The 14,722-nt window shown below is 36.0% G+C and overlaps 1 protein-coding gene across 1 annotated transcript in view; it reads right to left on the reverse strand.

The window, feature by feature from the left end:
* Positions 1-2,390: 2,390 nt before the first annotated feature.
* Positions 2,391-14,722, reverse strand: part of METTL25 (methyltransferase like 25) — a 115,102-nt gene continuing 102,770 nt past the window's right edge. Inside the window, exons 10-12 of the mRNA XM_066368465.1 lie at positions 4,960-5,034; positions 4,318-4,389; positions 2,391-2,840 (exon numbers count right to left, since the gene is read on the reverse strand). Of these exons, the coding sequence (XP_066224562.1) occupies positions 2,748-2,840; positions 4,318-4,389; positions 4,960-5,034 (240 nt within the window). The 3' untranslated portion in view covers positions 2,391-2,747. The remainder of the gene's footprint in view (positions 2,841-4,317; positions 4,390-4,959; positions 5,035-14,722) is intronic.

Consider the following 14,722-nt stretch of genomic DNA (forward strand, 5'->3'; position numbering starts at 1 on the left):
TATCTTGTTTATCTCCATCCTGCCAGTGCCTATCATAATCTCTGATACATGGTAAGCACTCAATAAATGTTCATAAAATAAATATTATATGAGATATTAGCAGGCTTGCTTCAGCTCATCCAGAAAGTAACTGTCAGAATTGATGGCCTCCACCAATGCACCATATTCTTTAGCTCAACTGTAAATGAGCTCTTGAAGAGCAGTTTTTATGAGATGACAGTCCACAAACACTGCAATCCTACCAAAATATTATATTTCCTTGCTTTTGGTGTAATATTATCACCTTAGTGTGATCATACAGATCATCTCATGTTGACTGTTGATTAGATGCTTGAATCATACATTAGTCTCTGATTAATAAAAATTGAAAACATTAATTAAAAATTCAATTTCTGACCATGTTTTAAAACATACGGAAGTTCTACGTAGTTTCCTTCATACCAAAACAGATGTAATTTCCTCTTCTAAACTGTGTTTTACACATATAAAGTTCTTTTTTCTTTATTATAATGAGAAATGAATGTTATATAAATAGTTGAGTATCAGAAAACTTAAAAAACCTACATACAAGGTAAAATTATGAAAGAGAGAAGGTACGTTGGAAAGGTTTTCTGCTCATTCTAGGATACTAATATACTAAACAATATGAGGAAATAGAATAAAATAAACAACCAGAAGAGACATATCAACTAAATATGTGAACCCCATTTGCTTCTGAATTGAACTGATATAGAAGACTTTTTGAGCCAATCAAGAAAATGTGGATGAGGACAATAGATGGTATTATGAAAAACCATCCTTAACTTAGAATATACACTAAGGCATTTATGTAAAATTGTAAACTTCTTGAGATTTGCTTTAAAATTCTCTGGGGGTGAGGGGTAGTTGTGGTGCTGTTGTGTTTGTGTGAACATTCACATGTGTATAGATAAAACAAGATCGGTAAAAGTTTAATAATTGTTAAAGCTTGTAATAAGCACATGGGGATTCATTATATTTTACTCTCCATTTCTAGATTCTGAAGTTCCCCAGAATTAAAAGCTTAAAAAGTGGTTAATTTCATCATTATTGTAGTAGGGTATGCAAAGTATTCGATCATTCATATATACATTGGCTGCAAACTCAATATTATTATCAAAACTCAAAGCAAAAAATTATTCTTCTCGCCTGACAAGTCAGTGGCGCAGTGGATAGAGCGTCGGACTGGGATGCAGAAGGACCCAGGTTCGAGACCCCGAGGTCACCAGCTTGAGCGCGGGCTTATCTGGATTGAGCAAAAAAAAGCTCACCAGCTTGGACCCAAGGTCGCTGGCTCAAGCAAGGGGTTACTTGGTCTGCTGAAGGCCACAGTCAAGGCACATATGAGAAAGCAATCAATGAACTAAGGAGTCCCAAAGAAAAATGGATGATTGATGCTTCTCATCTCTCTCCATTCCTGCATTCCTGTCTGTCTGTCCCTGTCTATCCCTCTCTCTGACTCTCTCTCTGTCCCTGGAAAAAAAAAAATTCTTCTCATCCATGAAGAGACTCCAAAATTTAAGAAAGCAGTTAGTTATGTTCTGTGCTTTGGAGCATTTTATAAAGTTTCCTGCTGAGCATCAAGGAAGACTTTTCCCAGCTGATATTCATCTCTCCTGAGTGTATTCGAAACCCATAGCTTTCTGCTAATGAAGGGAAACACTGGGCAGAGGGTTGGCCTTTTCTCATTCATCTTGCTTTTTACAGAGCATAAAGTAATTTAATTAAGTGCCAATCCATCCCCTTATTTTAAGATAAACAGCTTCAAGAAACCTTGAAATATATACTTCACTATAAGATTTATATTGCTTTAAGGGCATAGAATATTTCCTCATTTAATTTAGATTAAAACTCAATATAAAATATGCTTTATGCCTGACCAGGCGGTGGCACAGTGGATAGAGTGTTGGACTGGGATGCGGAGGACCCAGGTTCGAGACCCCGAGGTTGCCAGCTTGAGTGCGGGTTCATCTGGTTTGAGCAAAGCTCACCAGCTTGGACCCACGGTCGCTGGCTCCAGTAAGGGGTTACTCGGTCTGCTGTAGCCCCCTGGTCAAGGCACATATGAGAAAGCAATCAATGAACAACTAAGGTGTCGCAATGAAAAACTAGTGATTGATGCTTCTCATCTCTCTCCGTTCCTATCTGTCTGTCCCTATCTATCCCTCTCTCTGACTCTATCTCTCTTTCTCTAAAAAAACAAACAAACAAACAAAAAAAAATGCTTTATATTAGTAACTTTTTATGTCTTGCCTGGCTCCTGAGTATTTCTTTACTTTAAATGTGGATTTTTCCTCCTGATAACATGAAAAATCTTTCCAAAATGTGGAGAGACATGCAAATGATCTTTAGCACAACAAATCTTATTATACTCACACCTATACCTCTCCTCTCTTAGAAAATTCATAAAAGGCAAAATGTGCTATGTAACAAGTATCACGGGTCTCAAGTATTGAACAGGAAATAAATATCAGAATACAACGTCCTATTGACGTACTAAATCAGGAATGTAGGTCAATCCTTGTATAACATTTTCATGAGTTATTTTACTAAATGTATGCTCTGACAATGAGAAAATGGATTATGGTATTCCGTTAGCTATAATTTTGTTTATTTCAAATATAAGGTAAAGTTTTAAAAATAGTTATATAACATGACATAAATGTTTTAGAAAAGCAAAATTAGCACTAGGTCCCACAGGTCCATCTAATACCTTGCGTGGACTGAAATCATCGCTGCCGCTTCAGAGCAATAACGGCGTAACACCTGGGAGACTGCACAGGGTCAAACAGCTTCACAAGTGCGGACCATGCAACATCTTCCTGCAAATTAAGCAGTGATTTAGGAATAAACCCATTGTTGAAAATGGAAATGAGAGATAAGTCAGGCTATATGTTGTAATATTAAAAAATATAAAAAAGCAAACAATGTAAAAGAAAATTATTGTTTGTTGAATAAAATTAACATTTACAAGTTTGCCTTCAGGAATTTATGCTGAGAAAATAATTAAAGATGTACACAGAGACTGAACTACGAGATCACTCTTTGTGTGATTGTGAAAAACTGGAATTTGATGATAACAGTTGGGTATTAGTTAAATTATGATATGATAAAACATTATTCAGCTTCTGTAGTAGTATTAATCAGTTGGAAAAATTGTAAATAAAGTAAAAAAAATTAGATGCAAATAGCATTTATAATTTGATTCCAATTTTAAATAAAGTTATAAAATATGTGTATGTATATATGCAACACACATATATTAGAGAGAAGCACTAAAAATAAGCCATGAAGTTAGTAGTTAGTGCTGAAACATGGCATTCCTGTTACTTTTAATTTTCTTTTAATGATTTTTATCATCCTATTACCAATCTGTTAATCTTTGTGCATACTGTTTTTACTATCTATTATACTTAGGTCAATAAACATTGTTTTGAAAAAGAAAATGACGAATAGCAAGTAAAATAAGATTCTGTCACCTACCAATTTTGGAACCAAAGCTTTGCAGTGCTTTTTCAATTAGTAGCTTGGGAAAATACATCATTTTCTAAATATTTAAAAACTGCCTTTCTCCATAAAAATACAAATCAGAACAAAAGCAAACATTTATTAAAATCCATTTGTTCCAAGTAGCCTGTTGAAAAGAAGAAAGCAAAGCTCCCCATATGATAAAACAAAATTTGTAAAATAAAGGGTTTATACAGTGGAAACATAGTCTGAATCTACAAGTGGATTTAATTTAAATAGTTCACAGAACTTTATTTTGACCAAAACTGAGTAAAATCTGCATAAAACGTTTTCCCTAAAGATAACCAAAAGAACAATATTTTTGGTCATTCAACATAAATAAATAAGATTGAAAAAATAACAGAAGCAGTCTTCACTGATCAGAAAGAAGTTTCTAACGGCAGAGTGCGTATATCTAAAAATTCAAGTGAAATAAAAGACAAGATCTTACAAAATGTAACATATATATGATATCTTTTATGTCCGGACTTTTATTTTTAGCTATACTATACAGCACATATGATAGTTTGTTTACTGACTACTGTATAGTAATTACCAAACAATTAGATGAATGTAAGATTTATTATAGCAGCAGTGCTGAAAACATCTGTTATGCACGTTTGTTTTAAAAGAGATGGAATGAATATTTAAACTTGAAAATATAATGAAAACATTATCTTGTGTTTTAATCTTAAGTTTTATGTGAAAGAAACCTATCCTATATATATGTGGATCCTTATTACTGAATTTAATTAAGATATTTGTTATACATTTAAAAGTAACATAATTTACCTGCTCTTTCAGGTAGCAAAGTCGATCCAGAAGAATCAATGTCTCTATACAAGGAGCCAGAACAACTTTCAGCTAAAGGAAAGAGTAAGATAGGATGGTGTTACTTAAAAAATAAATTAAAAAAAAAGACTGGTTTAACAATTATGTTTAAAAAATTGTATCTACAGAAGTTTGTATATGGCCACATCTTCAATACTCATGTATATCTTCAGAAAATGAATACTGCAGAGATCAAAAGTTTTTCTTTAATAATAATAGGATAAGAATGTCCTCTAAGTGACTTTGAGGTAGAATCCAAAAGCCATCATACATATGTGATAGAAAGCTTTTAAAGGGGTACTAAGAATGAAATTTATTAAAAGGAATGCTTGTGAAATATCAGAATTGAGATCAATATATGTTCAAAGAACTCAGAAACTTCTTCTGTGCATTTATAATACACTTTAGAAGAAATCTACCATGTGTTCTCTTTATTACATTACTGACAACTAATATAGTTTTGAAATAGGAAATGATTCCAAACAGGTTTTCTACAATAACAGAAAAACAACATAGATTGGTTGGCCCCATGATAAAATTTAATAGGATCCTATTTAAGGCTAGCAACAAACCCAATTTAATTTGTTTAATTCTGAGATTTACCATATTAAAAGCTTCCAGCTCATTCATCCTAGGCTTATACTTCTCATAGTAGTCCATTATAGTTTTTTCTGGCAGCTTCAAGATAAAACAACAACAATAATAATAAAGTTATTATTATTATTTAACAACAGTTAAAAAAATTTTCTTATCAAATACACCTTAAAGTAAAATAAACCTAACAAATATAAAACGAGCTAGGTGTCTGAAGAGCTCCAAGGATATTCGTGAAGCAAGTCAATATAAATCTAAACTTTTTACTTATATCTGCTGTACCAATATAGTTTTTTAACGTATCACAAATAAAATTACTGATACCATCCTATTGATATTGTCTAATTTCAACCAGTAGTGACAACATATTTACTTTCACTTGTTTCTATGCTAGGGGCACATAGTGGGAGCTCATCAAGCATTCTTCAATAGCTATATCTAAAATGATATCCTAGAGAAAACTTCAAAGACAACAGAAATACAATAATGACAAATATTCATATTTAAGATAATTTCCTCAAACATCAACTCAATATTCATGAACAAGCATTACTTTCTGATGTTTATTCTCTGAAACATATGATACCCCTAGTACAGTGAACCCTTATGGTCAAGGAGGCCACTTCCTAGATCGCCTGCATGTTTCTGTTCCTACCAGGTGAGTGCTACGCTTACTGAATCAACTGCATTTGTTTCTGAACTTGTCTTGCTAGCTATATCACTGCAATAAAATAATATAAATATTATATAATCAGTGAAATATAAATGCAAAAAGAAAAGTTGTTTCTATAAGTTGAGTGCCTCTTGAGAAAGGCATGATAAAGGAAAGTCACCAGGAGAAACTTTTCAAATTACATGTGGTTAAAACAAATTAAAGGCTGGACAAAATGAGTAAAAGATCTGAAAAGATTTGTACTCAGATTTCTTTGCAAAGTATAACAAATTTATTATTTTTTCAAAGCCCCTATTCCTTTTCTTATTGCACTGAATTTTCTTTTTTGAATTTAGAAAGTACAAAAGTGTAATAGTGAAAAGGCTTTGTCTCCTCCATTGCTAGTGTAGCCTTCCAATAAAGATTTCCCCCTTGGTTAAAGAACCCAAACCAATTATATCACCCCTCCCCCACTCTTTTATAAACCTTTGTCCATCTTTGAATCAAAGAAGTGCCCCCCACCCCCCAGCAAATTTCTGCAGCAGAATATACTGGATTGGATCCAGGTCTGCACTTCAAGCCAGAAAAAAATTCTCATCTCACAAAATTGTGTATGTGTGTTTTAGTTAAGTCTTTTTACTTCTCTCTGGCTGAGATCAGCAATAATAGGATAACTCAGAACACACAATATTCTTTTGCTCCTGCATCACTAGCATACTGCTTCATACAAATGTGGTTTCTCAATGTGATTCCTCGGGTTCTCCAATACTCTTGTTTCTTATTTATGCCGAACTGGAAGCACCACAGACATAGGAATTGCTGAATTAGCTGCTCAGGATATGTTACTTCAGAGAACTGTCTTCCGTTGGTTTTGTTGTTGGTGTTTAACTCTAGGCATGTTCTCTTGGCACCTTCCTGCATCCCTCTTTACCTTCACTGTACTTCACAATACCCCTGGTTTGAGATTTTATATGCTTTCTGATTTTGTGTTTCTATTTCTCATTCTATTTGTTGCTTTTGTGGATTCTGAGGAGAAAAGGTGAGGACCTCACATTAACTCTCTAACAAAATGGAAGTCTGCTGCTTCACTTTCACAGAACAAAGCTGGACATTTTAGATTATACATTATAGATGTCTGATGTAAAAAAGTTGTTAAACTTCAAACAATGAAACTATGTGCAATCCTGTGTTCAAAAAAGCAAAACAAATGGCCTCATTCTTACACCAAAAGTTTGATGAGTAAAAGTATATTAATATGGTTTTAAGTAAAACATTCTACGTTTAAGGTATGATTTTCATACTGTAGTCAACTTTTCAATCACATGCTCAATTGTGATGGATCAGATCAAGTGAATATATGAACATTTAAAAATAAAGATGCTAACCCTGGGCTTGCCTGGTCAAGGCACATATGGGAGTTGATGCTTCCAGCTCCTCCCCCTTCTCTCTGTCTCTCCTCTCTCTCTCTCTCTCTCTGTCTCTCTCTCTCTCTCTCTCTCCCCCTCCCTCCCTCCTCTATAAAATGAATAAATAAATAAAAATTAAAAAAAAACCACTCAGGTAAAAATAAAGATGCTACCTTATTCAATTCTAACATCAATCTGTACCATACATATAAAATGGTCTCATTCTATAAATGACATTATTGAGTTTTAGAGCCCGTGAGAGCCTCGGTGGGGCCGACATGCTCACTATAAAGGCAGATGCCAGAACTGAGGTATTGCCTGGTGTATCTCAGACTGGTAAAAATACACATGGAAACTTACAAGTTACAGAGCACATCAAAGGGTGCTGGGAGCATTGGTCATGAAATCCATTGCTTCCTATTGCCCATTACTTAGACTCCAGAAAAAGGAGCTGATATGAGTTAAGCTGTGAAACAGAGCCCTAGCTCTGTTGGTGTAAGTTCAGGGAGATATCTACTCCTCAAGAAAACTAAGGTGATACAGGAAATAAGCAGCCAAGTTCAGGTGTTTTACATTCTCCACCCCCATCCCCCGTTTTTATAATTTTTTTTTTTTTTCTGAAGCTGGAAACGGGAAGAGACAGACTCCTGCATGCGCCCGACCGGGATCCACCCGGCACGCCCACCAGGGGGCGATGCTCTGCCCCTCCGGGGTGTCGCTCTGTTGCAACCAGAGCCACTCCAGCGCCTGGGGCAGAGGCCAAGGAGCCATCCCCAGCACCTGGGCCATCTCTGCTCCAATGGAGCCTCAGCTGCGGGAGGGGAAGAGAGAGACAGAGAGGAAGGAGAGGGGGAGGGGTGGAGAAGCAGATGGGCGCTTCTCCTGTGTACCCTGGCCAGAAATCGAACCCGGGACCTCCGCGCACCAGGCCGAAGCTCTACCACTGAGCCAACCGGCCAGGGCTCGTTTTTATAATTTTTAAGTTATTTTAATGTCAATTTAGCCTATGGGTTAAAATTATTAGTCAACACATTTCAAACACTTGACCGATTTCACCCTGTCTTCATAAGTTTCAAGAGCTCAAGTTCTGGATACAAGCATGTCTTCTTCAAAACTTCAAGAAGAGTCAAACATTCCTTAAATTCTTCTGCTTTTACTTCAGACCTAAATTCTTCAGTCTAGTTTAGACATGCATTTATTTTGTCTGTTGTTAAGCACAAATATTCTCTTTATTCTTTCTCACAGGCTTATCTGTCTGATGATCGTTAGTTTTGGAAAAATGCTAAATATTTTTCTTGTGCTCAGTGTCTGTTAGTAAGTTACAGTGTGTCTGTAAAGTCATGGTGCACTTTTGACTGGTCACAGGAAAGCAACAAAAGACGATAGAAATGTGAAATCTCACCAAATAAAAGGAAAACTCTCCCAGTTTCATACCTATTCAGTGCAGTTCGATGTGGGCTCATGCACAGATTTTTAAGGGCTCCTTAGGTAGCTATCCCGTATAGCCTCTACAGACTTGTCGCTGACTGATGGCCTACCAGAATGGGTTTCTCCGCCAAACTGCTGGTTTCCTTCAACTGCTTATCCCACCGAGTAATGTTATTCCTATGTGGTGGCGCTTCGTTATAAACGCGTCAATATTCACATTGCACTTTGGTCACAGATTCGAATTTAGCGAGCCACAGAACACACTGAACTTTCCTCTGTACCGTCCACATCTCGACTGGCATGGCCATGGGCTGCTCCACTATATACACGGTGTTAATCATCTGCGCATATGCATATGCTGTCACATCATCCTACAGAAACTGGGAGGGTTTTCCTTTTATTTGGTGCAGATTTCACATTTCTACCGTCTTTTGTTGCTTTCCTGTGACCGGCCAAAAGTGTACCATGACTTTACGGATACACTATATAAAAATAACAAAAAGGAGCATGGGTCTAGAGTGAGACAGTCTGGATTGGAATCCTCCTTCTCCAGTTTCTTGAGTTTTGGCCTTAAAAAATCAATTTAAACTGTCTTAATTTTCTCACTTATAAAACGCGGCTTAACTACTCCTTTCAGAAGGCCATCCTTAGTATTCAGTGAACTAAGATAAGCAAAACTTTTTACCACAATGTCTGACTCAAAGCAAAGGTTCAAAAAATAGCTTCTTTCATATTGTTTTCTAAAAAATAAACATATTTTCAAACAGTTTTGGATTTGCAGAAATTTTGAAAATAACAGTTTCCATCTATCCACTTTCTTCTATTAACACATTATAATATGGCTGTTATAATTAATGAACCAATATTGGTACATTATTATTAGCAAAAGCCCACATTTTATTCAGATTTCCTTAGGTTTTCAAAGAGTGCTCTTTTTCGGTTCCAGGAGTCCACACTGCTTTTGTCCTATTGGTTGTGACAGTTTCTCAGACTTGCATCGATTCTGATGACCCAGACAGTTTTAAGGAGTACTGGTCAGGCATTTTGTGGAATGTTCCTTCACTGGGATTTGTCAGATGTTATGCTCATAATTAGAGTGGAGCTATAGGTGATTGAGAGAAAGACCACAGAAATGCTATGTTCCTACATCATATCATGGGCACATATATCAATAGGACTTAGCACTATTGGTATTGTCCTTGATTACCTGGCTGAGATAATGTTTGTCACATTTCTTCACTGTCAAGTTCCTCTTTTTCCTCCTTTCCATACTGAATGCTTTAGAAGAAAGTTACTATGTACAGCCCATACTTAAGGAGTAGTGAGTTATGATCCATCTTCTTGATGGTAAAATATCTAAATAATTTGGAGTTAATTTTCATGGAAGACTTGTATCATGTATTTATTAATTAAAATGATCTTTTTATAGTTCTATATAGGGGGTCCAGATAAGCAAAGGTAGACCATACTTCAACTAACAGGGAATTGGTTGAATAGATGAGAGATACACAGTTGTTCAAAGAACCCTCCCATATTCTAATGATCAGAAGATGAGTTAGCAATTGACCTAGGGTGGGGAGGTGGATAGAGAATACTGAATACCCTTAGCTAGGTCATGACTGGCTCAAGAACTGAGGTAGGAGAATGTAGAGATAAGGTCCATTAGCTGATCCTGTTTAGGGAGTGGCAATGAGGGTGAAGTAGGCCTGACAGTTTTACTTCGGTGGACAGAGAAAGTTATCCATGTGATCACTCACAAGACTAGTAGTGCCAATGAGAATCTTCTGGAGCACACACACAAAAGTGAATCTTTTAGAATTGATATAATTTTGTGTGTAACTAATTTTCCTAAGCTTGAAATTTATGGGCAATAAGACATAGGTTTTCTTAAAAAGAAAGGAAAATTCAATGTACAAAGTTTCCCATTTTCTAATGTATACCTGTTTAATTACTAGCTAATAAAAATAAAAATTAAACTTGCTACTATCTGAATAGCACAGTCTACATATAAAAATAAATTTTAGCTATTATTCATTCTAAAATTGATTACTGATACATCATATAATTATTGCATATATTTTTATTTTAATTAAATAAGTCATTTGCAGATTTAGCAGGACAATAATTCATAATGTGACCTTGAAATTAATGTTTTTACTGTATTAATGATATTAATAAAATAACTAAGCAGCTGTTATTTTCATCCTTAAATAAAAAATAAATAAAAGGTATAATGAATTTTCCTATTCTTTCAATGATTATATTTTCTACTCCCTAGAGCCAGGGAGACAGATAATTTTTATAAGTAATGTGGCTATTCTTATATAGAATTAGACTTATATTCATAAGAATGTTCTATTGCTTAATGGAAATATCCTTTTATAGTCTATGAATCTGGCATTAAAATGTTATTAGACTTGGTCACTGCATATGACTCTGACATTGTTTTTGATCATAGTTTCAAAGAAATTTAATTGTTAATTTTTGTTTTTTTCCCCCAAATTTAATTGCTCCAAATCTGTACAGTCATAACTTAAAGGGAACTTTATTATTAATAATATGCTTATTTTCAATAAGAATTTGAGGTGGTTTATAATATGAGGCACAAACATATATCAATAGCAGGGCCATTAAAGAAATGATAAATTCTCAGGGGTTTATAATTCAAGGGAGGAGAACATACCAAAATAACCTAGCTAAGGCCAATGGCTGAAATCAAACATAAATTGAACTTTGAGCCTCCTGATAGCTAAGGCAAAACAAGAAATGAATGTTCTTTGGAGATCATCCTATCATGAAAAATTAAACAGAAATCATTGTAGACTACTGTATAACAGAGCCCAGATATAACATTAAAAAAACTTCTTAAAATTGTCTTATTGAATATTCAAAAATAACCTCATACCAAATAGAATGCCTCTGAATACTAAGTCCCATTTTAATGTGTTCCTGCCTAATAATCATCCCTAGTTGAAAGGGCCACGAGGTTGCAATTATGCAGATGTCTTCCTGCAGGTAGGTTTCCTCTCTTCTACCCCTCTCACCTTATTGGATTTAGGGTATTTGTAATTTATGACAGGGCTGCTGCTGCTGGCTGATATGGTATCTTCGTGAGAATTAGAAACAATACCCCCTCACCTTCCTTCAGGTGAATACAGTCCGGGGCCAAGGCACCTGCTGTAAATGGAACGTGGGCTAGAACTTCAGCTTTGCTTGTACCCTTAGCTAGGTACCTTTGTGCAGAACAAAAACTGCATAATCCTATGTGGTGGCCCTGCTGATGAAAGGGTGTGGCATGAAAAGTCTACGAAACAGGTATGAAAGAGACAAAATTCATCAGCTAGGTCTTCTTTTTTCTGGAGGAAGGTAAAGGGGTTGAAAGCGATGGACAAAGTTTGTTCAAGGTGAGATGCATAGTCATGCATAAACAACCTATCACAAAACAAAAATCTGGAGAGAAAAATAATCTAGGACAAAGAGTGAAATTCTATAGTTGATAGTTCAGGAGCTGAATCATTATAATGCTGAAGGATCAGAAAATGAATTATTGCTAAGAAGATAACAGTAAGTCAGTCACTATGCTTTGAATCCTGCTCCCTCTAACAACTACATCCTGATGAGGCCAGGCTCTACATACTGTTCTGTTTGTTTTGTTTTTTTTCCCCTTTCTGGGTTCTTGTGAAGATGAGAAATTTCTAGTTTTTCTTATAAGCACATGTATTCCTGGAATAACTTTCCACCAGCCATTGAAAAAAAAACCTGAGCAAATCTTTATTCCTTACAATCAAATAGCCACATTTCTTCCTTCTCAAAACCTTGAATAAAGCAAACTATTTAATCATAGTTCTGATAATGCATTCCTACAGGAATGAAGTACTGTTAGGTAGGGGGGCATGAGTAGGGGGAATATATTTTATACTTCTTTAATGATGAGATCTGATGTAGAGATGGGCCTTAAATATTGCATATAGAGACACACTGAGAGGGCACAACATCCCTGTGTAATATTCTTGTCAAAAATGTGTAACTTTAATCTACTCAGGAGGAAACACTCAAGACAACTGGCCTTTACAAAATATGTCAATGTCATGAAAGACAAAAAGGAGCCAAGGAACTGTTGCAGATTAAATGTGACCAGAGATATGACGACCAAATGCAATGTCACATCTGGGACTGAATGCTTTTAGAAACATGATATAAAAGACAGAGACAGATAATGTGATTTTGTTCCACTGATGATGTTGCTAACTTTGATCTCTAAGATCAGGTATCCACTTTTGTAATTAATCATCTGTGCAAGGCACTTAGAGAGTGTAAATATATGGTTCCCTCAAAATATTTTTACCCAATGGTTTTAACACCATTACTGATTCCCCTGTGAGTCAATTATTACCTTGGTGGCTGCAAAAAGCAGCAGGAACTTCTTTGTAGGAATAATACACATATTTTTATCGTATCAGAAAAGATGACAGGTTTACTATATATTTAATCTGTATGAGGAATTCACTGTTTTCTTGGAGTCAGAGGGATTCACTGAATCTAGTTCATTAATGAATACATTAACACACAGAAACATTTATGAGCTCCTTACACCTGATGTTGGCCATGCCGTGGAATGATTTCTGCCATCCTATCTATATTTAAACTGCTATAATTAGTCTCAACCAATCTGATTTGACATCCAAGATCAGTTTAGTCGCCTCTCCTTTAACCTCATCTCCCACACGGCCCCCACTACTTGCTTATGCTCCAGCAGTGCTGGCTCCAGACTGTGTTTTTTTACATCTTTGTGGTCATGCACAAGTGACTCCCTTCCCCAACATACATGAAATAAATCCCTTGCTCCCTACTTTCCCACCTGGTTTGCTTAACCAACTTCTATGCATTCTTCAAGAACAAGCTACGGCTCCAATGTTGTCTGTGAAATCTTCACAGGTATAGTCAGCCATTCTTTCCCCCTCTGCCTACTGTACTTTACAGCAAGTTCCTGCTACAATTATTAATTTTCTTTTTTCATGAGTTATCTCATAATTATCTTTGTGGTTCCAGTGTTCACTGCTGATGATGAATAAATGATTTTGGGTTCAAAAGTTTTGCTTTTGCCTAGCGTGCGGAGGACCCGGGTTCGATTTCCGGCCAGGGCACACAGGAGAAGCACCCATTTGCTTCTCCACCCCTCCGCCGTGCTTTCCTCTCTGTCTCTCTCTTCCCCTCCGCAGCCAAGGCTCCATTGGAGCAAAGATGGCCCGGGCGCTGGGGATGGCTCTATGGCCTCTGCCTCAGGCGCTAGAGTGGCTCTGGTCACAACATGGTGATGCCCAGGATGGGCAGAGCATCGCCCCCTGGTGGGCAGAGCATCACCCCCTGGTGGGCAGAGCGTTGCCCCATGGTGGGCGTGCCGGGTGGATCCCGGTCGGGCGCATGCGGGAGTCTGTCTGACTGTCTCTCCCTGTTTCCAGCTTCAGAAAAATGAAAAAAATAAAAAAATAAAAAAATTAAAAAAAAAAGTTTTGCTTTTGTCAGACTGTTTGGAAAAATATATAAGGATATTAGATATTTTCTAAATTATCCTTTATCCACACTTCCACTGAGGTTAAGCTTAGTTATTTTCAACTCTGTTCACTCAACAGTATAACCCCCTTCCATTGATTCAATATTTGAAATTATTTCTTCATTTATTTGTTCTATGTATATCACACACATACCTATACACACACAAGCTACTTTTCCCCCTCTTCTTATGGACAAATACTACAGTCCATTCTTTATCTAGCAAACAGTCAGTTCTGATGTTTTTAAAATCCTGTGAATGTTGTGCGTGTGTGTGTGTGCACACATGCTCATGCATTTATGTGTGAACACATGTGCTAATGAATTCATGTATGTGTATGTGCGTGTACAATATATGCATGGGGAAGGAGACAGAAAGACAGAAAAATAATACAAAAGAAGATAAAATGCTGTGGACCATGAAGAAAACATGAAACCTTAATATTTTCTGAAATTAGGTGATAAAGTTTGAGATTGAAGATAAAGTTTGAGCACACCAAGATTTTCCTTATATCTAGGTAGAGCTTTTTAGACATTTTAAAAGTTCTATTAAAATGTTTTGCAAAGAAGTAATTGAACTTTACAAGAATGTTATGGCAATATTTCATGCTAAGAAATCCAACTAATATAAACAGTATATTGCCGATAAAAAGTAGTTGGCGTTCTGTCAATTTATTGTTTTCAGGGGTACAGGGCTGGGCTTAATTTTACTGTAAAACCTAAACTCTATTCTTAA

The sequence above is a fragment of the Saccopteryx leptura genome, chromosome 2, assembly GCF_036850995.1.
Source record: "Saccopteryx leptura isolate mSacLep1 chromosome 2, mSacLep1_pri_phased_curated, whole genome shotgun sequence".
In the NCBI taxonomy this organism is placed as follows: domain Eukaryota; kingdom Metazoa; phylum Chordata; class Mammalia; order Chiroptera; family Emballonuridae; genus Saccopteryx; species Saccopteryx leptura.